General features: G+C 34.7%; 1 protein-coding gene across 1 annotated transcript in view; it reads right to left on the reverse strand.

Moving 5' to 3' along the window:
- Positions 1–26,355, reverse strand: part of KLHL1 (kelch like family member 1) — a 428,234-nt gene that overhangs the window by 107,930 nt on the left and 293,949 nt on the right. Inside the window, exon 7 of the mRNA XM_032277337.1 lies at positions 3,154–3,378. Coding sequence (XP_032133228.1) covers positions 3,154–3,378 — 225 coding nt within the window. The remainder of the gene's footprint in view (positions 1–3,153; positions 3,379–26,355) is intronic.

Genomic DNA, 26,355 nt, shown 5'->3' on the forward strand with positions numbered 1-26,355 from the left:
CACATTGTTCCCTTAGGAAGAGTTGCTGCATGTTCCATACTGCTAAGTGATGAAGCATAAGCATCAGCGCAGAACTTGTCAGAATTGGAATGTTAACATCAGAATGCCATCAGAGCCCAGCTTGAACGAGGACTTTTGAACAGCAGAAGCAAACAGACTTGCTGGTCATGAATACTACCTTCTTATTTAAGCTACCAGCTCTAAGGTTAAGGCATCCACAGATAAGGAGGAAAATCTCGTGAGGGCAAAAGGAAGTAAATAGATGCAATTCCTGAGGCCTACATACTGGGGATAGCAGCAAATAGGTTGAGCAAAGTCAGCTTATAGGGTTAGGGATTCATGCCCAGCTGTAATTCCCCCAGCTACTCCTGATGTTTTAGTAAGATACAAAAAATAACATATGCCTTAGCCCTTCATACAGTTACCCACAGTATCTGACACTGGCCACATGAGTACTCAAGATAAAAGGATTACTTATTACAGAGGACACAACTACAACTAATCAGAATTAGAAGAGAAACAAAAAGAGGGTTAAGAAATGGTGGGAGATGAGGAACAGGAATAAGAGCAGGAAAGAAACAGTAGAAAAAAAAGGAGAAAAAGGATGAACTATAGAGAAAGAGGAGAGAGAGACCAAAAAAAAAAAAAAAAAAAAAAGGAAAAAGGAAAGAATTGGAGAAGGAGGGAAGAGGAAGCTAAATCCACAACAAAAAGAATTAAAGAAGCAGATAGGAATTTGAATGGGAACAGTGCACAGCCTAACAGAGATAAGGGAGGATATGAAAACCTCTAAAAAGAAGAAAGCAATTACAATAAATTAAGGGGTAGTAAGAACATAAAAAACAAACAATTCACATTAAGATATCAATACATGAAATATATACCATGATGCACACAGATTAAGAACAATTTGGAAGGCTAATAAAGTTATCAGGAAGGGATAAAGACAAAAATATAAAATAAAACTTAATAACATGAAAGATTAAACAAGAAATATCACTGTCTATCCAATAGAAGTCCCTGGAAGATGGAAGAAGGCAAAGACTGTAACAGTACATTGGAAGATCAGCAATCTTAGGCCAAGGGTGTTTATTGCATTTGAGTAGGATACATAATGCTGAACTCCCTATGATTATCTGATCATAAAGGACTTTGACTGATATTTTTAACGTATATTTTTTATTGCACTTTAGGTTCTGGGGTACATGTGCAGATCATGCAGGATTGTTGCATAGGTACACACATGGCAATGTGGTTTGCTGCCTCCATCCCCCCGTTACCTACATCTGGCATTTCTCCCCATGTTATCCCTCCCCAACCTTCCTACCCACTGCTGTCCCTCCCCTAGTCCCCACCAACAGACCCCAGTGTGTGATGCTTCCCTTCCTGTGTCTTTGTGTTCTCATTGTTCAACACCAACCTATGAGTGAGAATATGTGGCGTTTGATTTTCTGTTCTTTTGTCAGTTTGCTGAGAATGATGGTTTCCAGATTCATCCATGTGCCTTAAACGGACATGAGGAATATGACTGATTCTAAAGGAAGCATTCTGTCTCATGGGAGAACAGAGGTATCTTGTGCCCCCATCAATCTGGCTTCAATTGACTGAACCTGTTATTGATGTGTAAATCAAAGGCAGTTTTCCACAAAAGCATTGTCAGCCATCTTTTCTTATGTCTTTCTCTCTCTCCCTGCATCAATCTGTGTATATTTAATTTCTTTAAATTTTACTTTGGATTGATGGTAGAGTAGACATCAATGCAAAATACAGTGCCGGAAACATGGACATTGAACAACTATTAATTTTGCTTACCTATGAATGTCTAAATCTATGGATTTGCAATTAAACTCTTATCTGTCTATATGTATATTCTAAATATAGGAAAAGAAGAACTTAGCCAATTTGCTGGCTAAGTTTAGATTTTCAAATTTGTACTTCTTACAATGCTTACAAGACAAACTGTAAATTCACGAAGTGTTAGTTTTTATTAAATTGCTCTCTAAAATATTTATAGAGGACTTCACCATTTACAGAATGATTCCATAATCATTTTAATTATTGTATTTTTATCTAGTAATGTTGAATTGGTGGCAAATCCGAAAACCGAGGCTGAGTTTAAATGCTGGCCCCACATCATTCAAATAGAAAGTGATAAATTCAAGATATACATCGAGATCTTCTGAATCTAGATACAGTTCTCCCTAGTTTCAGGTTACCCTATGGTAGGGAATAGATAAATCCTATCAAAATGACCTATGGTGCCTGAGAATGTGTTGTTCTTTCTCTAAACCTGTATTACTCTCTTTCCCACAGATTTTTCAAGGTGGAATCAATTAGGTGCAAAGACACAGAATTGCTTATTCAGTAATGTGAGAGAAAGCCACTTTAAGTTTTACTCAATCCACATTAAGGATTTTTCCCTCTGGGTTGCACTACTTTAGCCTCTCCATGTCACTTCATTGTTCCATATTCATCTTTACATATTGTATGATCTTTGAGGAAAGCTTGAGGTCTACTTTGGGGATGGCTTGGGATCTACTCTTTTTGAAAACTTTAACATCTATCTCAAGAGTTTAACATTAGTAAACACAGGAAGAAGTCAAGACATTTAAATAAAAAATATGCATCAAATAAACCCGTAATTTACCTAAAGGTAATGATAACTGATGGCATGTCATAGTTTGGATTTTGTCCCCTCAACACTCATGTTGAAATTCGATCTCCAGTGTCAGAGGTGGGGAGTACTGGGAGATGTTTGGATCATGGGAGCAGACCCCTCATGAATGGTTTGGTGCTGTCCTCGCGGTAATAAGGGCTTGTTCTCTTACTTCCCTCAAGAGCTGGTTGTTAAAAAGAGCCTGAAACATGCTTCTGTCTCTCTTGCTTCCTCTCTAACCTGTGATCTCTTAATACATTGCCTCCCTTGCATTCTGTCATAAGTGGAAGCAATTTGAAACTTTCACTAAAAGGCCCAATATTACAGCTAGAAGAATCATAAGCCAAAAAATTTTTCTATGTAAATCACCCAGTCTCAGGTATTCCCTTATAGCAACAGAAATTTACTAAGAAAGGCATCAGTAATATTGTAAATGTATATTTACATTATCAATAACATACTTCTAAAATTAATATAAATAAAGTAAGAGATCTTACCTAGACCATGTCTATGTGTTGCCATTGGTGGTAAGACAGTCCATGTCTTGGTTTTGGGATTGTAACATTCAACAGTGTTCAATGTCTTTAAGCCATCTCGACCTCCAATTACAAAGAGTTTGTCATCAATAACAGCCACACCAAACTGCAACCTCCTGCCATTCATCATCCCTGCCTGGATCCACAAATTTGTTCTCAGATCATATTTCTCTATAGTTGTAGCTCCTGGTAAAACATAAAATCAAAAAGTCACCAATTGCTATAAATCCAATAAACAACCTGCCAAAGCACAGTACAAATTAGGATGTGAAAATACTCTTGTCATATTCATTTTTTTTTAAAAAAAGAACAAGTGGCAGAAAAACAAAAGGAGTAGTAATTCAACTACTTTATTTTCTCTTCTTGGCAGACACAAGTGATGATCAAAACAGACACAAATGTTCATTTTCTTTGAATTACAAATGGTCTCAGGCTAAACTATTGATTCAACAGGAACATTGTTGAGCTTGACTCAGTTCTGTCAGTGGATTTTACAGCTTCCCTCTATCACCTTTTTCATTAAAAAATGTAGCAAATTCCAGCTTGAAAAATAGTTATGAAAGCCCTTTTACATAAATAAGCTATGCATGTTATTTGTATAATTTCTGAAAGTGAAGTTCATAAAATATTACCATATTTTTCTTTCAATTTGTCATATGCCTTAAATAACTGAAGGTTTTAAAAGTCAATTGTAAGATACATAGGCAAATATTTGCTATGCTTTTTAAACCAGCTTTTAGAAAATGATCTGGAGAATAGCTTAATAGAATTTTATAAAATGATCTTCTATCCTGAACATTCATGTTAGAATCTCTAAACAATATAGCTTCTATTTCCTAAAAGCTTTTAACATAGAAGTTTATGAAATGCAAAATAAAATAGAAATTGAAAGAAGCTAAATCGCTGGTGAGATCTGTTTTAATGGGTTTAATTACCCAATTCTCATTAAAAATACCTGCCGAGAACAAACTCCCCGATGTTTATATGATATAAGCTAACAAACACTGATCTTGGTGCAGTGCTTGACTTACTGTTCAGACTCACCTTAACCAATGTTTCATCTTCAATAATGAAACATTTCTACAAAGGAAATTAACATTCTTGTGTACCTTTGCTTAAGCACTAATTATCTATTTTACTTGTAGTAAAAGTTTGCAAATCTAGGGAATACATTCCTCTGGGGACTCATTTGCTCTTTAGAACCCAACCAGTAATAAACTAAATGAATATAAAGACTTGGTATCAGAAGTTTTGCTAATTAAAGTAAAAAAAGATATAATTTATGCTCAATTTTTACTTAAAGGTAATAGCAATAATGATTTAGATACTAAATTAAATTAGATATATTAAACCTGCTTTCTCATATTTCTAAAAATATAGGTTCATTACAATATATAACCAATTTTGAAGTATTAGGAAATTATTGTTAGAATAAAAATAAACTGCAATGTTCACAAAAGTTATTCAATACTGTTAATTAACATGTATAATATTTTTAACAAATATATTTATTTTATATTTTAATATATTGGATATTGAATGTTTTATTCATTTGTCTTCCAATCAAAATTCTAAAGCAAACTACATAGTTGAATAAGTTTAAAGTAGTCTGTATTCTCAAAGCTTGATAACTTTTGTATTATATGAATATATAACTAAAAAAGAAGTGTTATACAAAGATGGCCTGGCGCATGGCTCACACTTGTAATCCCAGCACTCTGGGAGGCTGAGGCAGGTGGATTACCTGAGGTCAGGAGGTTGAGAGCAGCTGGCCTCAAACTCTGGTGAAACCCTGTCTCTACTAAACACACACACACACACACACACACACACACACACACACACACAATTAGCTGGGCATGGTGGCTCACACCTGTAGTCACAGCTACCTGGAGAGGCTGAGGGAAGAGAATCATTTGAACCCGGGAGGTGGAGATTGCAGTGAGCTGAGATCGCACCACTGCACTCCAACCTGGGCAAAAGAGTGAGGCTCCTCAGTCTCAAAAAAATAAAAAAAATTTATACACAGATATCTGTGTCTTGTAACTAACTTTTGACTGATGATGGCAGAAGAGTGTTACCTAATCCTAGTTAACACAATCCCATTAGACTCCTCATCTTTTCTGGTATGGGTGGACAAGAAAGAAAGTATTTGGACAACTGTAATTCCTACAGCCTCCAAAGCCTTGCTCAAAATCTTTGCAGGGAATATGAGGTCCAGTTACCCTCCTCAGAAGAAATAGTTAGGAATGAGTGAAATTAAGACTTCTGAGGAACCAAAGGAGTTGCAATTCAAAAAGGAAAAGTCAGGAATTGATTTAGATTTCAAAGCCTCATCCAAATAAGGCAGCTATGTCTTAAATCTCAACACATACAGGATTTTTAACTTTTACAGTTTTTCCTGTAACTTCAGTCTTCAAAAGTGACCTACTCACTTATCCTAATAAATAGCTATAGCAGAAATAGGAGCTCATTCCCATCTTTGCTTTTGAAACGAGAATTTATATTAATTTACTATGGCTACTGTTAAAAATATTTCAAATTTAGTGAAAAATAACACAGATGTGTTATCTTACAGTTCAGGAGGTCAGGAGTCTGAAATGGTTCTGATGCACTAAAATCAAAATGTTGCCAGGGCTAATTTCTTTCAGGAGGCTGTAGGTGAAAATCAGTTCTCTTGCCTTTTCCATCTTCTAGAACAGGGGTTCCCAACTTCCAGGCCACGGATCGGTCATTGTCTGTGGTCTGTTAGGAACCAGGACGCACAGCAGGAGGTGAGCAGCACCCTGAGCTCCACCTGCTGTCAGACCAGCCGTGGCATTAGATTCTCATACAAGTGCAAACCCTATTGTGAACTGTACATGGAAGGGATCTAGGTTGCTCATTCCTTATGAGAATCTAATGCCTGATGAGCTGAGGTGGAACAGTTTCATCCTGAAACCAACCCCCACTCCCCCACCCCTGTCCGTGGAAAAATGTTCTCCCACCAAACCAGTCTCTGGTGCCAAAACGGTTGGGGACCGCTGTTCTAGAGGCCACAACATTCCTTGTTGTCCCCTCTTCTATCCCCAAAGCCAGCAACATTGCATTTCTCTAACATTGACCCTTGTGATTATATTGGGCTTATCCCAATTTAATCTGTCATAATGTAGAATAAATAATCTGTCTATGTTACATTCAGCTGGTTAACAACCTTAATTATTTCATGAATTTTATCCCTCTCTTGCTGGGTAACATAACATATTCACAGGTTCCAGGGTTTCGGATATAGACATTTTTGTGTGTGTGTGGTGGGGGGGAAGTGCATTATTCAGCCTACCTCAGAAACCAAGGCCTATTTATACTCCAGTCTTAAATCTTTCTTAGTTATATAAAGTTTAGCAACACAAAATGAAAAAGGATCTTTTATATTTGTAGAGCTTACTAATTCTAGCCAATGTAATTGATATTCAAATGTCAGCAGGTATTATAAATGTTTTATCCTCTTTTTAAGAAGAATAAAATTAAGATATGCTTTCTCTTTTTCTAATGAAAGTTATTAATGATAATATTCTTTATGGAATTTCCTCACCAATGTACTTTACCAGCTGTCTGTCTGAGCCTCCTAATTCTATTATTATTAGTTTGTCAATCTGTGAGTTTGGTTGTTTTCTTTTGTTTATGAGTGTATGTATTCCCCTGGCTATTTTCTGAGTCAGAAGGAAAGGACAAAACCATTTCTGAGTAACTTTAGCCTTTGTTGTTCCTCAGAGCAAAAGCAATATGTTTCATAATAAAGATTACAAACAGAGTACAAGTTAGAGTGGACTACTGCAGTGGTATGTAATAAATTTGGAAGAGATTAAAAAGAAAAGTTTAAGACATGATTATTTTGGGGTTACTCTGTTAATGAAACCATCAGTTGTATCTCAAATACCTGTAAGATGAAGGCGAATTACTTTGTGGGTAGAATATACATCATTTAGGTGATGACTACCCTAAAGCCCTGAGTGGACCACTATGCAATCCATGCATGTAACAAAATTGCACATATACCCCATCCATTTATTCAAAATATAATAAAATGTGGGACTGCAGGCATGGTAGAGTGCTGACCACTTTTGCTAACTGAAGAATGCCAACTCTACCTAAAAATAACAATTGCTACTTTGTTATTGCCATTGGAAATTCTGGCTTAGTATTGCCAGGGTTTTTGACTTATTAAAAGGATACAGAAATCTAGATATTTAAAACGTTCAATCTCTAAACAATAATCATATATAACTAATTTAAATAATGTTTAAGTACATTAAAACCAGCACATGGCCACATCTGCCACAGAAAACTATTATTAGGAGTGGTTATATCCATATGTTGTTTTTCCTCTAAATTTATTATGATCCATTAGTTGTAAATGTATTAAATTCAAGACCACTGCCATTAGAAACATGTCAAAGTTGCATTAGCTTTAGTAGGAAATTATGTTATCATTCCATGAGCTATCATTTTGTACAGTAATATTATTTTATAAAATGTATACTATAAAAGAATCTAAAAGAATGTGCAAAGAATCTTAATCTAATGTACTTATACAATTCAAAGGTGAAATTCATTCACCATATATAGAAAATGTGAAATAATATTAGGAATTTTTCTATTTGATACAAGACAACATATGATATATTTTATATATTTATATGATATATATATTTATGTGTAATGTTTATATGTAATATAAACGTGTAATGATATATTTATGTGTAATGTTATAAACTTGATAATTCATTATAGACTATATTCAGTTAAGGGCTAGGTATATAGCATTTATAGTAATATTAAATTTTGATATTGAGTTATTAGAAATAATTCCTGAAATGCCCATTGATCATTTTCAATAAGAAGTATTCACAAGGCTGGTATGAGTGCATTTACAGCTAATAGATCATAATCAATTACTGATTTCTTTGTTTGTTCTTCATTTCTACTGCTTCACTCAACCAGCCTTAAACAGAAGTATTCATAAAACCAAGAGAATCATGATACATGTATTATTAAGAGCTACTTGACACTTTATGCATATTTTAATTGAAATATTATTCTTAAATAGTGAACAAAGGTGTTTTGTGCAGAGTTTATAAATAAGATCTTAATAAATAATGTTTAGTGAGTATTTCCTTTGCTCTAAGACCTTTACCTACATTAGTACATTTCATTTTATGAAAGCCTGATGAGATACATATTATTGTGTCAATTTTACATAATAAAAAACAAATTACAGAAAACTTTAATTGCTTACACACTATCTCTCAGATAACACCTGGTACATCCGCAGTATTAACCTGGCTCTAGAGCCAACTCTGAGAAACACTTCTTTTTACAACATCATCCCAGATGTAAAAAGAGTTAATTGCAATTAATATATGCAGTGGGCAGGATTTTAAAAATTCCCCTTCCTGAGATTGCATGACCTATTTTATAGAACCTCTGCATATGTTAAATGTCAGTCCACGAACTGCTATGCTATGTAGCATTGTTGACTTTATAATAGGAATAATACCTTGTTGATCCTGATGATGTGGTCCCCTGAAAGTGAGAGATTTTTCTGTCTAGTGGTAGAAGGGGAAGGAGAGCTTTCTCCAGTTACTGGTAGAAGGGAAAATCAGAGTTTGAAGCATGAACAGGACTTGACTTACTGTTCCTGGCTTGAAGATGGAGAGGGCCATATGAGAAGGAACACAACTAGTCTCTAGAAGCTGAGAGTAATCCTGACCTGACAGCCAGCAAGAAAACAGTACCTCAGTTCTACAACCACAAGGAATTCATTTTGTCAACAATCAAAATAAGTTTGGAAGAGCTCCAGATGAGAGTTTAGCCTAGTGAGCACCTTGATTTCAGCCTTTTGAGATCTTGAGCAGAAAATTCAGACATGCCACCCCAGACTTCTAACCTACAGAACTCTGAGGTCCTAGATGGCAGTGGCTTTAAGCCACTGTGTCTATGGTAATTTGTTACAGCAGCAGTACAGTATAATTCTTTCAAATTTGATTTTTACAATCTATAATGCATTGGTGTTCAAGTTCAATAATTTAATTAGAAGACATTAGATATAATACAAATACAAAAGTACGTTTCTCACAGCAAAACAAACAGTAGACTCCTTTCTCAAAATACAAAACTGAGAAAAAGTGGTCAAGATGTTATCCAAAATGCAGTTCTCGGTCTCACTAGAGATGTTTACTTATATAGGCAAATATAATTATTTTGGAGGGAGGAAAAATAGTAATTAATGTTTGTACACTCTATTTTAGCAATGCAGATAGCACAATTTGTTGCTGTATTTATAATTCAAGTAAAAGGCAACCTCATTTATCTTGCATACAGCACAGAATTCAGTGATAAAAAGTTTTCTGAAATGACAAAAGAGATGTCACAAAAAGCTCCTAAAAAGAAGATAAAGTTCTCTTATTCATCTCACCAGAGAGGTCTTTACCTGTTCTCACAATGACTTTTTAGTACAATTTTAATGCAATATTAATAACTAGACTTCCAAGCTATTTTATAACCCTATGAAGTAGAATGCTTTAGGACAATTTAAAGCAGCAATGGATGACAGTGAGAAAATAACCAGGAAAAAAAGTGCATCAACTTAAATAGAAAAATCGCTTATGGTTATTAAACAACAACAAATCATAAAACCCATATTATATAATACCTAAAGAACATCCCGACCTAACACTTTGGTGACCTTGATGCCATCAAATCATTAGGAAAAAGTTATGTTTATATATTGTCTTTTAAAAAGCAGTAAATAGTGAGAAGCATTTTGGGATACTTTAAAATCAAAAACTTTTTTTATGATCCATAAAGCAGACTTTAAGCTTTAAAAAATATTATTATAAAGAATTACTTATGTTTTCAATGTTTTATAGTATAAACATTTCATTGACTTTCATGTATTCATATTTCTATGAAAAATAAAGCTTTAGTATAACATTTTTATACTTATATAAAAAGTATCATTGCAGGGGTAATATTTTTCCAGCACAAATAATAGTCTCTATTTTCTAAGTAATTTGTTATATAACAGTGGCCTTGCAAACATTTCTAAATCATTGTAATTCCAAATGTGCCAAATAAGCAACCAAAATATTCCATATCAGTTCCTGATAAAATATTAATAGAGTAATATGTAGCTATGTATAGCAATATAAACTTATTAAACTTAATGCTAGATGCTGAAGTAGATACATAAATTTTGAAAACCCAGCATTTTGCTTGCTATTAAACTAATCTCATTGAAATGTGAAAATACAAAAAGAAGTCTATGTCTTGGCTCATAACTAAGGAAAAGAATACAGGCCACATTTCTATTGTATGTATTACATGTAATAGTTCACCTTAATAACTAAAAATTATTACTTTTAAAATATTAGAAAAAATACAGCACTTGTAGAAGCAGGCAAATCAGAAAAGCAGAATACAAGTCAGTACAATTTTTAAATAAAAATTAAAATCATTTAGATACTGGAAAGAAGAGAATAACCTATTTAAGTTATCACCATTAAGACCAAATCATCTAAAAATAAAGTTAGCAAGTTAAGTGCCAGCTCTAGATGAAAAACAAAAACAAAAAACAACACTAAAACTCCAAAAAAACCCACAAAAACACTAAAAGTCTGTTGAGAGATGTTTGTTGAATTTATGGAAAAAAACACAAAACTACACTGATTCTGAATGATATTACTTACAAAGAAATGCCAGTATAATTTTATAAATTTCTTGTAAAAATATAATTGTTATATAATAATAAATTGCAGAATTATTTAACATTTTATGTTATATAATAATACAAATTGCAGAATTTGTATAACATTTAATTTATTAATGATATAAATTACAGCATTTTTATAACATTTAATATATTAATATATTAATAATGATATTTGTACAAGAAATTCATAAAATTATAGTGGCATTTCTTTGGAAATTCAACTGTATAATATTAGGAAGTGAATCCTTTAAAACCAAACAATTTCTAACAGAGAGGATGCTCAGGGGGAGAAAACCCTACCAGATATTAAAAAGTATGTAACTACAGAGGTTTCCTTAAACAAAATTACTGATGATGAAAAATAGCTACATTAATAAATATGAAAGAAATCCAGAAATAACCCTAATACACATGAATATTTTTAATGTAATAAAAGTGGGTATACAAATAAATGGAAAGCATCTTATTATACAAAAATAATACTAAGATAATTTGCTACTCTTTAGAGAAAATTAAATAAATCTTGATTCCCATCTTACTCCTCATACCTGAATGAATTTTAGATGAATTGATGACTCAAGCCTAGCGTACATGGCCACAGAACTTGAGAAGTGTTTGTTTCTCTTCTCTGGGTCCACATATATTAACAAAGAGTTTAAGTAACCTGCCAGCGTAACAGTCACAGTCTAATAAAACCTAAGAGAACTACAGATCAGGATGGCTGACTAGACCCAAGTAGCATGTACCTCCTCTACAGAGATGAGTCAGAGTAATAAGTCCATATACACACTGTACAGATCGTCTAGGAGAGAACACTTGGATTCATCAGAGAAGAGATGGGAAGTGCCAGAAGTAAGTAAAGTTAATGTTCCAGGCAGCTTACCCAGCTGGGAACACACTGAGAGCTGGAAACCAACTGAGATCCTGGATGTGGGGAAACAGTAAGACAGAAACCCACAGAGCTCTGAAATTGGGTTTAACAATCTGGGCCAAGGGAGAAACCCCTGACCAACAACTAGAGCCTCATGCCTGATACATGGAGCTGCCTAAAGATTTCCAGAAATGTTGCTCCAGAAAAGGAACCCACACAGAAACCCAGAGGCATTTGAGCCTGGAGCAACCTCAGTGGGAAGTGATTTTGAGAGTGCAGATACTGGGGACTTATAGACATGGCTATAGCCACTGCAATGATCCAAGGAGGAACAGGGGAGAATAGGCACGCCCATGCAATCCCTGGTGGGGTACTTACCACTCTGCCACAAGTTGCTGATCAGATTAAGACATAAGTGGCCCATACGCTCCACAGCCTCTTGTTTACACTACATGCCTAGGTGGTCCGCTAACCCTCTGTAGTTCTAGGCTGAAGATGTCATCTTGAGAGTTTAATACTGGGCTGAGCCCTGCCTTTGGTTTGAGTTCAGGCTGCCATGGGTGCAACTGTCACCTGACCAAGGACTGACAGAGAAACCATGGCATTGCATGCATATCAAGGAAAATACTCACTGCTCTGCAGGGGGCTGATGTGAGATCCAGAGGTAATTGGCCCACACTCCCCATTAGCTTCTTGTTCACACTGCTTGCCTGGATGATGCTCTACCCTATCCAGGCACAAGCACCATTTTGAGAGTTTCATGTTGGACTGAGCCCACCCTTGGCCTGAACTTGGGATGATGGTGGCAGCTGCTGCCTACCCAAGAAGGGATAGGGAAGCAGAGCCATCCTAGGTATATCTAGGACAATAGCCACTGCTCTGAAGTGGGCTGTTGTGAGACTGAGACATGAGCAAACCACACTCCCATGTAAGTCACCTGAGAGGGGCCCCACTCTCTCCAACTATAAGCCCACACCTGGCACCATTCTGAGTGTTTAGAGATATTGTTTGGTGACTGGTGGTAATGGCAGGAATTTTATTCTGAAGACTAAAGAGACTGGAGAGCTTGCTCGGGAATGGGGAGAAGGGCCTCCAGAGCCACAGTGAGTGGTGGCTGTGGAGAGTGCCCCAGCAGCTGGCACTGGAATTAGGCTCATTCCCGTCACAGGACTGGAGTGTGAGGAGTGGTGCTGAGGCTGAGGTTTCTTGCAGATGGCAAGACTGCAGCCAAGGCAGCTTTGCAACCTGAAATCTGTCTGTGTGGGTCATTGCTGGGTGCCCCAGTCTACTCCTTTGGTCACGTGGGGACAGTGCTTCTCAGCTCTGAAGAACAAGAGAGAGGCAGATGCCACTCTCCTGGAGACCTAACCCTTTGTGTGGTTTGCACCTAAAGGAGGATGGAGTGCAGCAACTCGAAGTCGCTACCAAAGCCCAGGAACAGATGTGGAAAGAGGGTCACCTCTTCCCCCCCACCCCATCCTGTGGACACAGCAGTGGCCCTTCCCATTGGGCCCAGGAAGTGTGGGCTGAGACTGCTTCTTGGGCTTCTTCAGCAGCTCTGCCTCAACTAAAGGCGAACATGTCCTGAGGGAGGGTGCTTTCTCCCTTCCTTGTTGCTCTGTTCTGCTCCCACCACTACCTATTGCCTCTTACACTTAAGGACCATCTACTAGACTGCAGCCTGAATAATACCACCAGATAAAATTACATTGCTACAACAAACAACATCTTAGAAAGCCACTATACAACGTTTTTGCAACTAAGGAACCCCTACAGAGGCTTGGCACTCTGAAAGCACCCAGAAATGAAGTCAATAAATAAAACACCATATATGCTACAGTCATACCCCCAAGGTAAAAAACAGAATAAAAAATCAAGAAGCCACATCCAAATGATAAAAAATTGAAAAGTAAAATTAAAAAGTGTCAGCTCTCAGAAGAGAAACAACCAGTGCAAAAACTCCAGCAATACAAAGAGCCCGTGTTTTGTCACCTTCAGGAGATCCCAATAGCTCCCAAGCAATGGATCCTAACCAGAATGAAATGTTTGAAATGACAGAGAATTCAAAATATGGATGGCAAAGAAACTTAATAAGATCTGAGAGAAAGTTGAAACTCAACACAAAGAAGCTAGAAAATAATTCAAAATTTGAAAGATACCATAGTTGTATTGGAGAGAACCAGATTTTCTACAATTAAAAAGTTCGCTAAAAAATTTCAAAGTACAATTGGAAATCTTAATAGCAGACTAGACCAAGCAGAAAAAATGAATTTCAGAGCTCAAAGACTAATCCTTTAAATCAACCTTGTCAGACAAAAATAAAGTAAAAGTCATTTCAAAACATGACCAAATCCTTCAAGAAATATGGGATCATGTAAAACACCTTTATTGGTGTATCTGAGAGAGAAAAGAAAGCAAGTAACTTGGAAGATATATTCGAGGATATACTTCAGGAATATTTGCCCGGTCTTCCTGAAGAGGTAGATATGCAAATATAAGAAATCCAGAGAACTCATGCAATATACTATCCAAGACTGTAATCCCCAAGGCACATACTTATCAGACTATGCAAGGTCAATGCAAAAGAAAGAAAAAATATCAAAAGCAGCTAAGAAAATGGGTCATATTACCCATAAAGGGAAACCTGTCATTCTAATAACATATTTCTCAGCAGAAATCTTACAAGCCAGAAGAGATTGAGGGCCCATTTTTAGCATTCTTAAAGAAATGCTAGCCAAGAATTTAATATTCTGCCAAACTAAGCTTCATAAATGAAGGAGAGATAAAGTCTTTCCCAGTCAAGCCATCACTAAGAGAATTTATTAGCACCAGGATGGCTCTATGAGAGATGCTTAAGGGAATCTAAACATGGAAATGAAAGTGTTATACTTGCTACCACAAAAGCACATAGCCCATAGACCCTATAAAGCAACTACACAATTGAGACTACAAAGCAACAAGCTAACAACATAACAGGGATAAAACTTCAAATATCAATATTAACATTGAACATAAATAGTCTAAACTCTCAATTTAAAAGACATAGAATGGTAAATTGGATTTTAAAAAAAACAAGACACACCTTCCATTGTCTTCCAGAGACTCAGCTTATATGTAATGAGACCCATAGGCTCAAAGTAAAGGGATAAAGAAAGATGTACCATGCAAATGAAAAACAAAGAGGAGCAGGATCACTAATCTTTTATCAGAAAAAGATGATAGACTTTAACAAAAGAAATAAGGAAAATGAAGGGCATTAGATAATGATAAAGGGTTCAATTCAAGAAGACTCAACTATTCTAAATATATATGCCCCCAACATTAAAGTCTTCAGATTTATAAAACAATTAATTCTAGACGTAAGAAAAGACTTTGACAGCCACATAGTAGTAGTGGCGGAATTCAACACCCTACTGACAGCATTAGACAGATCGTTGAGGCAGAAAACTAACAAAGAAATACTGGATTTAAATTCAACACTTGAACAAATGGACTTAATATATATTTACAGAATACCCAACAGCCACAGAATATATATTGCTCTTGTCTTCATATAAAACATATGCTAAAATTTACCATATGCTTGGTCATCAAGCAAGTATTGATAAATTAACAAAATTAATTGTATGAAGCATCTTCTTGGATCACAGTGGAATAAAAATAGAAATAAATATGGGAGAAGTTCTCAAAACCATACAAATACATGTCTACTAAACGACTTGCCCCTAAATGGCCTCTGGTTAAAAAACAAAGTTAGGGTAGAAATTAATTTTTTTAAATAAATGAATACAGAGACATAGCATTCCACAACCCCTGAAGTGCAGCAAAAGCAGTGTAAACAGGAAAGTTTATAGTGATGAATGTCTAAATCAAGAAGATAGAAAGATCTCAGATTAGCCACTTAACTGAACATCTAAAGGAACTAGAAAAACAAGAACAAACTACACAAAGCTAGCAGAAGAAAATAAGTCACTAAAATCAGAACAGAACTAAATGAACTGAACTGTACAAAGAATCAATGAAACTAAAAGTTGGTTAGCAAGAAAAAAAGAGAAGATCCAAACAAACACAGTCAGAAATGACAAAGTTGACATCACAGCCAATTCCACATGAATATAAAGGCTCCTCAGAGAGTACTATGAACACCTCTATGCACACAAATGAGAAAATCTGGAAGAAAGGGATAAATTACTGGAAACACAACCTCCCAAGACTGACCTAGGAAAAAACATTAATCCAGAAGAGATTAATAAGTAATGAAATTCAATCAGCATTACAAAACTTATCAAACAAAAAATGCCCTAGACCAAATGTATTCACAGCAGAATTCTACCAGATATACAAAGAAGTATGAATCATACTACTGGTACGAATCATACTGAAACAATTCCAAAAAATCAAGGAGGAGGGCCTCCTGCCTAACTCATTTTATGAAATCTTTGTCATCCTAATACCAAAATCTGGCAAAGACACAGCAGCAACAACAACAAAACTATAGGCTAATATCTCTCATGAGTATAGACACAAAAATCCTCAACAAAATACTAGCAAATCTGAATCCAGCACCAGACCCAAAAGTTAATTCATTGCAATCAAGTAGATTTTATTCCGGGGATACAAGGATGATTTAACATATGCATATCAATTAATGTGATTCACCACATAAACAGAATTTAAAACAGTAACCATATGGTCATCGTAATTGATACGAAAAAGCATTGGATAAAATCCAACATCCCTTCCTGATGACAATCCTCAGCAAACTAGGTATTGAAGAAACATATCTCAAAATAATAAGAGCCATCTAAGGCAAACACACAGTCAACACCATACTCAATATGTAAATGCTTGAAGCATTCTGCCTAAAAACTGGAACAAGACAAGGATGTTCACTATCAATCCTCTATTCAATGCAACCCTGGAAACCCTGACTACAGCAATTAGGCAAGATAGATAAATAAAAGGCATCCAAGTAAAATTAAAAAAAAAATCATATTATCGCTCTTCACTGATGATACAATTCTATGATTAGAAAACCATATTCTATCAAAAGACCCTAGACTTGATAAACAACTGGCAAAATTTCGGGATACAGAATCAATGTGCAAGAATAAGTGCCATTTCTATGTACAAATAATGTGCAAGGTAAGAACAGAATCAAGAATGCAATATCATTTACGATGTCACAAAAAATACCTAGGAATAAATCTAACTAAAAAGATGAAAGATATCTACAAAGAGAACTACAAAACACTGCTGAAGGAAATCATAGATGACACCAATAAATGAAAAAGCATTCAATGCTCATGGATTGGAAGAATCAATATCATTAAAATGTCCATACTGCTCAAAGCAATCTACAAATTTAACTCTATTCCTACCAAATTTCCAATGCCATTTTTTCATAGACTTAGAACTATTCTGTAATTTATATAGAACCAAAAAAGAGCCCAACTATCCAAAGCAATCCTAAGCAAAAAGAATAAAGCTGAAGGCATCACATTACCTGACTTCAGATTATAGCATACGGCTACAGCAACCAAAACAGCATGGTACTGGTACAAATATAAACACAAAGATAAATGGAAAGGAATAGCAACCCCTGAAATAAAATCACACATCTACAATCAGCTGATCCTTGACACTGTCAACTAAAATAAACAATAGGGAAAGAATACTCTACTCAATAAATTGTTCTGGGAACACAGGCTTACCATATGCAGAAGAATGAAATTTTACTCCTACTTCTCCATACATACAAATATTAACTCAGGATAGATAAAAGACTCAAATGTAAGACCTCAAACCATAAAAATCATAGAACAAAACCTATGAAACACTCTTACAGACATTTGCCAACAATTGGCAAATAATTTATTACTATGTTCTGAAAAGCAAATGAAACCAAAACAAAAATTGACAATTGGGAGCTAATTAAACTGAAGAGCTTTAGCAAAGGAAAAGAAACTATCAACAGAGCAAACAACCTACAAAATGCGAGAAAGTATTTGCACATATGCTTTTGACAAAAGGCTAACATCCAGAATCTTTAAGACACTTAAACAAATTGACAAGTAAAATTAAAAAGTGGGCAAAGGACATGAACAGATACATCTCAATAGAAGACATACACTTAACCAAGAAACATAAAAAAATACTCAACATCACTAATCTTCAGAGAAATACAAATCAAAACCATAGTGAGATACTACCTCACACCAGTCAGAATGGCTACTATTAAAAAGTCAACAAATAACATATTGGCAAGATTTTGAAGAGAAGGGAATGCTTATATACGGTTGGAGGGAATGCAAATAACTTTAATCCTTGCGGAAAGCTGTTAGGAGATTTTTCAAAGAACTAAAAACAGAATTAGTATTCAACCAAGCAATCTCATTGCCGAGTATATAAACAAAAGAAAAGAAATCATTCTACTAAATGACACCTGCACTCATATGTTTATTGCAGCACTATTCACAATAGCAAAGATATGGAATCAACCCAGGTGCCAGCCAGTGGTTGCCTGAATAAAGAAAATGTGGTACATATACCCCATGGAATACTATGCAGCCATAATAAAGAATGAAACCATGTCCTTTGCAGCAACATTGATGTTGCAGCTGGAGGCCATTATCTAAGCAAATTATCACAGAAACAGAAAAACAAATACTACCTGTTCTCGCTTATAAGTGGGAGTAAACACTGGGTACAAAAGGACAGAAAAATAGAAACAAGGAATGGGGGGATTCCAAAAGTGGGCAGGAGGGAAGTAGGAAAGTGTTGAAAAACTATCATCCACAGGTACTATGTTTACTTCTTGGGCAATGGGATCATCAGAAGCCCAACCTCAGCATCATGCAATATACTCATGTAACAAACTTGCACATGTACCCATTGAATCTAAAATTTTTTAAAAAGCCATAAACAAACTAGAATATTAAAAATTAGGTGATTAATTTTTACTTCTAGATGGGTCCAAGATGAAAGATTTGTGAGGGAAAGCCACAAAACCCAGAAGATATAAAGTGAATGTTAATAAACATCCAACTAGCAACCATCTAAAGAAAAAATATATTTACATCAAAAATATACAGATAGAGAAACAAAAACTGAAGATAAACACCTAAACCTTTTCATAAATATGAAAAGGCTATTTTTATTGGTATATAAAACATATTAATCAAGAAGAAAAATAGAAACATTAAAATAAAAATATGGTAATTATATCAGCAGGCAATTAATGTGAGTGCAGTATGTAAATATCAGAAAATTTACTAGGCTTTCCTAATAAATAATATTCTAGATTTCTAGTAGATTTAGAAGATTCCTAATTTTGATGTTCACATCTAAATCAGCTGGTTGACATAAATCAATGCAACATTTTTAGGAGGGCTGTGTGTGAATGCAATTAAATATATAGTAAATTTAGACAATGGATAATTTTTTTGTTTTTTTTAGACAGAATCTCCTTCTGTTGCCCAGGCTGGAGTGCAGTGGCACAATCTTGGCTCACTGCAACCTCTGCCTCCCAGGCTCAAGTGATCCTTCTGCCTCAGCCTCCTGAGTAGGTGGGATTACAGGCATGTGCCACCCTGCCTGGTTATTTCTTCTTCTTCTTTAGTAGAGATGGAGTTTCACCATGTTGGCGAGGCTGGTCTTGAACTCCTGGCCTGAAATGATCCACCTGCCTGGGCCTACTAAAGTACTGGGATTACAGATATCACACCTGGACTGGAAGTTGATTTTTTTTACATATAACTACCTATTTTAAATATTCTACCATAAATACTTCTTAGTGCTATAAAGTTCTAGGTCATTATTTTTAAAGCAGCTTTTGTTGCTGGGAATGACGTTACAACAAAGAGACTTTTGAAAAGGTAAGCCAAAGCTTAAACTTATTATTTTTATCATTATTACATAGCTACCTTTTTATGACAAAGAGCTCATATTTAAAATAACCTTACAACAACATTCAAAAATTAGTAGGGAGCGGTGGCACGTGCCTGTAGTCCCAGCTATTCAACAGGCTGAGGCAGCAGAATCACTTGGACCAAGGAGGCGGAGGTTGGAGTGAGCCAAGATGGTGCCACTGCACTCCAGCCTGGGCGACAGAGTGAGACTCCCTCCCCCAAAAATAAAAATAATAAGAGTAATTTTACAACAAATGAACACTCATATTAAAGCATTATTGTGAGCATATTTCACTTTTTCATCTTAAAAAATGCTTACTGAACATAAACTCATGCTACTTGACATTTTTTAATTAAATATTTATTTTCATAACTAACAACATTTGCCAAAAATAAGCAAGCCCTTGCTATTGATGTTATTAAAATGCCCTATGTTCCAGTAAAGGTCTTCCATATAATATGTGAATTTTTCTATCTTTGTTTAAAATGTAGACACTGGAATGAAAGGAAAAGATGGCTATCATGACAATTGGGTTTTTGTATTCCTAATTGTATGGCAAAAAGAAAAGTCACTAAAATGTCTTTGCAGACATGTAGTAAAAGAATATGAGGAAACAGTGATCTCCACCTAAACTATAAGCTTGTAAAAAATACATTTTTCCTTTTTCATAAATGAGCACCCAACCTCACTAAGATATTCTAACTGAAGGTTTTCTGTCACTCACTGAGATTTACTCATTTTAAAATGAAGGATTACATTAGTGCCACATTAGATGATTTCTATTTATCTCTAAATCTTTCACTTATTCTCTGCAAGTCTGTATCATATAAGTAATTTAATTTTGCCCTAGGGAGACTCTTTCTCTTTTCCAGATATATATTTGCAAAATATAGTTGCATATTATTAAATATATGCAAAAAACACACTCAGACTTATTACCCATGGATCTAAAAAAGGAGACTTAATGTAGAGGAAAGATATGTTTATTATCATTTGCTGTATACTCACAGAGAGACTGATCAAAAAAATGTACTGAGCACTCAAGAATTCATAATTATGGTAGTCCTTTATCATAATACATGAATTTTTTATCCATTCTGCATTCATACAGTCTGCATTCCTAGAAAGACTTACAGAATGTACAATGATGAGGTTCAAATCCTCTATTAAGAGGCAAAATAAAGCTATTAGACTGAATTTAGAAAAATTTGACCCATAATTTTTACTCAGAACTGCCCTCAGAAGAGGCACAAGAAATGTTTACAGCTGAGCTAGTCAAAAGATTTGTCTCCTTCTAGTGAAGATAAGGCTGTAAAAGAAAACTTCACTTTTCATCTGACAGCCTTATTTTATTCTTGGATAAAGAACATGGCTTCTGGGCACTGAAAGTCCCTTGTCCACGAACTCATAGGGGATGATATAAATAAGAATTTAACTTAACTCATAGGCATCTTTTTTAATTCTAAAGACGAATACAAAAGCAGATACCCTGTCTTAATTTAGTTCTTCCCTTGGGATGCTTGGGGAAGTAAGGTTCTCCTCCACAATATCCCTTAGCAAGACAGTAAGTGGCTATCTATTTCAGAAGAAAATTCTTTGTGTGTGAAATGGAACTGAGTTTTGGCTGACATGATTTTATTCATAGTTTTGAGTTGTTTCTATAGCTGTGTGCAAACTGATGACCTTGAACAAGTAATCTCCAGCGATATACTTCAAGTTCAAAGAAAAAGTGCTGAAGTGGAACCAAAGTGACTGAAGGGAGTTACTGAGGCAAACATCAACTAGGGCAGTACTCAAAAGGGCAAATATGAAAAAACGTAATGCTTTTATTGTATCGCTTTCTTCAGGAAAAGTCATACAGTATTTTAATGTTATTTCTCCAACCTGATTGCAAATGGTCACGTTTCTTTGACACAGAATTGTAAGTGAATCATTTTCTTTCTTAAAGCTATAGGATGATTACTATTAATTAAATGCTGCAGAAATTATCCAACTGTAGAATTGCAGTATGATAGGCTGTTCTTTAAAAGTTCCTGATAGTGTAGCTTGCACAGTTTAAGCCAAGAGAGTAAAATTAAGGTCAAGATAACTCATTTTCCATTTTTACCTTGCAACAATACAGATAATAATGCAAGGAATGATGAGATGAATTCAGGATGAATGATCTGGCCAAGTCCTTTGAATACAAAGAGAAAAATATCAGGAGTTTATCCCTAAAGTTATGTAATTTATTAATTTAAATTATATGAAAATCTGAGGCATGTATGAAACATTAAAATACTATAATTCACTCTCCATAATAAAATGATTCAATATAAAATCTCTGGGAAATTAAGCTTTTATTTTATACTTAAAAATTAAAGCTTCTCACTTTCTTATATTTTTCTTCATCATCTTCCCATCACATTCTTATTATTAGGCACACTGAGAACATTTGTTTTGAGTTCATGAAAGATTTAGTGCTATCTGAACAGACACCTGCCTGTTAATCAAAATCAGTAATTGACCTATGGCTGTAAGTAGTCCTTCAACAAGGAGGCAATGCAAAAATGTAGAAATAAAAGAGGCTTGTATATGCTACTGTGGCCCTGACATGCCATCAGCATGCTTAGGAGTTCTTTACCTAGGTTCTGCTTTTTGTTCACAGCTATCACGTATAAGGTGATAAGCAGAACAATGTGATGATAACATTTTATTATTATTTTCTCTGCTTTAGCTCCAAAGATCAGTTTGAGAGTCTCAGCTTTTTACTTGGCTTACTCTTGCTTTAGAATGAAATGATCTGTTATAAATACCTTTGTCAAAGCCAGAGGGTTCTCTGCTTGCCAGCTGTCATTCGGTATGTAGGAAAGTTCACTTGACATTTGTTTTCCCATGTCAAGAAGAGGGCAGTCCCTCTAAGAATCTTGATTCCCCGTGAGCCAAATCAAAAGAGGGCTGCTCCTTCCACAGGCTTGTGCCTATTAAGTGGGATCTAGCAGTGATGTTACCTGAGGTTTGCTTCAATAGCCCCATACCCTGTTATTCCAGTCTTATTTTTCCATATCCAACTTTGTAATTTTACATTGTCTCCTCAAACATAGATAGTCCTCATATCATTCTGGTATACATGAATTTCAGTTACTTATGGTTTAGTTAAGTAACACCAGTACCAGAATAACAGGTTATCATAATATATTCACTATGAATAATTACATTGAGCACAAATTTTACTACTAACTCTTCAGTCTACAAGTCATTACTCAACAGATTCACCATTAATAACTCATCCTGTCAATTCTGTCAAAGTCTGGAGGTGATCATTATCAAGTTCATCCACAGGCTTTTGTGTTTACTCTCTGTCTCCTAATGGTAAGCTTGCTATCATTTTACAAAAAATAAAAAAAGAGAATTGAAAAAGGGAATTGGCCAACAGAGACCTAAGTGTAGTATAAAAAGGAAAAGTGATTATACTAGAAGTGAAATTTGAATAGCATCACAGACTTTCATAGCAAGTTAGTTGAGAATTGCCTCTGGTGATTTAACCTCATCCTTTACTCCCACTACAGGGATGCCTGTTCAAGGGACATGCAGGCTGAGCTCTCTCTGAATACCTAAAGGAATGCTCTTAGGCAGAAAAGTGGGTAGAACAGGAGGTTGCCTGTGGTGTGATATTGTAAACTTGCACAGAAACTGCCCACTCCAGCTGCTGATAAATGAGATTTGGGTCAAACAAATGTGACATTTGGCACTAGAAATTTCCAAGAAAAATACAGTAGAGGTTTATTTTCTTCTATAATAACAGTTCTAAAACTTTTTTTATTTGTAAAGGGAAATAGTAAAAGTCATAGGCATTGCGGGTCACCTTGTGGGTTTCTTTGCTGCAACCACAGGACCACTATAGAGTGAAAGGAGCCACAGACAAAAGGAAAACAAATGAGTGAAACCCAATCAAAGTTTATGAACATTAAAATTTGAATTTTAAGAAATGAAAATTTCATTATGAATTTTTTTCAATCGTTATAATGTACAAACTATCCTTAGCGCACATACCATACAAAACAAATGGTAGGACAGATATGTCCATAATTTGACAAATCCTGATTTGAAAAATCCACAAATTATAAATTACTAGGAGAAAATGAAAATGAAAAAGCTTACAAATGTTCACTGATCATAATTATTTATTTATGTCCCTCTTTTTTTTTTTTTTTTTTTTTTTTTTGAGATAGAATCTCATTCTGTCACCCAGGCTAGAGTGCAGTGGTGCTATCTCAGCTCACTGTAATCTCCGCATCCCTGGTTCAAGTGATTCTCATGCCTCAGCCTCCCAAGTAGCTGGGATTGCAGGCCCCTGCCACCAGACCTGCCTAATTTTTGTGTTTTTAGTAGAGACAGGGTTTGCCATGTTGGCCAGGCTGGTCTCAAACTCCTGACTTCAGGTGATTCTCCCACCTCAGCCTCCCAAAGTGCTGGAATTACAGGTGTACCACCACACTTGGCCTTGGTCATAATAATTTTAAGAACTCTTCATTTTTATAAAAAAAAAATTAATGAAAATTTCAGATAGCAACTTGTATGTTTGATTTAACTTATCAAGTGACCTTCCCTGCTACATAAAATATTAACCCTGTCCCCTCATTTTGTACTCCTCATTCCCCTGTTTTTACTTTATACTTTTGTATGAATGACCATCACATAAACTATTTCACTAACTTTTTTGCTTATTGCCTCCTGAATAGAACTTAAGCTAAAAAACATGGCAGGGATTTTTATAGTTTTATTCACCAGGACTAAGAACAATGACTAGACATTAGTAGGCACTCAATGAATATTTGTAGCAGAATTAGATAATCTTAAAAGAATGAGTTTATAATTTGGAAGCCCAAGACACATATAAGGAACAAACAGTAGAAAGATACAATTTTAATTCTACTTCAAAATTAATAACTTCTAATTATTCAAACATTTTTAAAAGGTCATGTTTTTAATTTGGGAGAAAATGTCAACAGAATTATCAGAAAGTGACATTGTCTATTCAATACATGGACATCTAAACAAATAATGATATGATACAATTATAATTAGTCAGACTAACAAGTATATGAAGTCATTATTTATTTCTACTCACACTTCAGAGGTGACCATCCAGTAGAGCTTCTTGAGCCACATAAAAGGAATAGCTCCAATAGAGCCACTTACAAAAATATGATAAGTGCAACAAAAATACCTCAAATTAGAATCGCATGACAACAGACCAAGTAAGAATTAAAAATAGTATATTTGTGAAAATAATGTGTATAATTGCTATACAATATATTCAATTATATTAACCTTATAATGAAGAATAACTAGTTTAAAATAATTACCTGATAAAGATTAAATTGATATTGACATTAAAATTTTGATGCACATATAATTTAGAAAACAATGGCTATTTAGTGGGTTTAGAATATATATGTGCAATTCAGTTATTCAAAAATATAAGCTTATATTTTTATAACTGAACTCATCTTGTACATAAACTTTCTTTCAGGATAATCAGTTTAGAAGTCAAAAGCTTGCTATCAAGAGCTTACATTTTAAATGTGTTTGCTCTGTGAGGCCATAGAAGCCTCACCTCTAATAAACAGAGGTTTAAGTGTGAAAGAAATTGCCACAAATAAATAATATATGTCATAACTTTTCAAAATATGGCTCCTGTCATTATTTGTTGAATCAGCATTTGGTTAAGTTGTTAACTTACAACAACTTCACATGTCAACCTGTGTTCTTGCATCAGTATATATATCTCAAAATGTCTCAAAGAAATAGGGAATGTTAGTATTCCCATTTTGCATATGAGAAACACCAAAAAAAATTAAAATACTTAGGTACACTACTAAAGTTTATAAGTCTCACACAACTTTTCAATTTTGTTAAAATAAGTGAATATCATGCACCCAAAGGTATTTGGGGCTGTTGGTGAGGAGTTGGTAGGCTCCAAAGTCTATATGTAAGCCAAAAATAATAAAACAATAAAAATAATAAAATAATTAAAATTGTTTTTAAAAAAATTCTTTACATTTCTAATAAATGCACATTAGAAATTGGGCTAAATATACAAACATGTGTAGCACTATATATTAAAACTTCAAACCTAGTATGGAAATCTATTTTTAGCTTGGCATTTTGTTGATGATACAAAATGAAATATTTTGTTTTCTTTTGTATAGTTTACTTTTATATAAAATAAAAAGTAAGTCATTAAATGTAGGACTCCACTTCCCACACTACATGGATACTGGGACTTTCTGAAGCATTAGCATTTTCACTTTTCTTACTTCTTGCTTGTTTACTCCAGAGAAATTGAACTTGGCATCACTCTCATCATTGAAATTGTTTTTTTTCTCTCTTTCTCTCTCTTTTTCATATGGTTAGATGCCTTGAATAATGTGTATAGTTGATATGACTCCAGTGTAATACAGAAAATTAAATGTTCTTACCATTTGGGTATTTATTAATAAGTTTTGCTCTCAGTATTAAATCACCTCTTAGTGTGTATATCATTATGTGTATATATGTATATATACTACAATCCACAAGTGTATGTCTGTATTTCTGAACCATATTAAGGGCTGCATGTTCATAGAAGCATCCTTTAAAAGTCAGG

This window comes from Sapajus apella, unplaced genomic scaffold (assembly GCF_009761245.1).
Source record: "Sapajus apella isolate SASKATOON/1434 unplaced genomic scaffold, GSC_monkey_1.0 scaffold9, whole genome shotgun sequence".
In the NCBI taxonomy this organism is placed as follows: domain Eukaryota; kingdom Metazoa; phylum Chordata; class Mammalia; order Primates; family Cebidae; genus Sapajus; species Sapajus apella.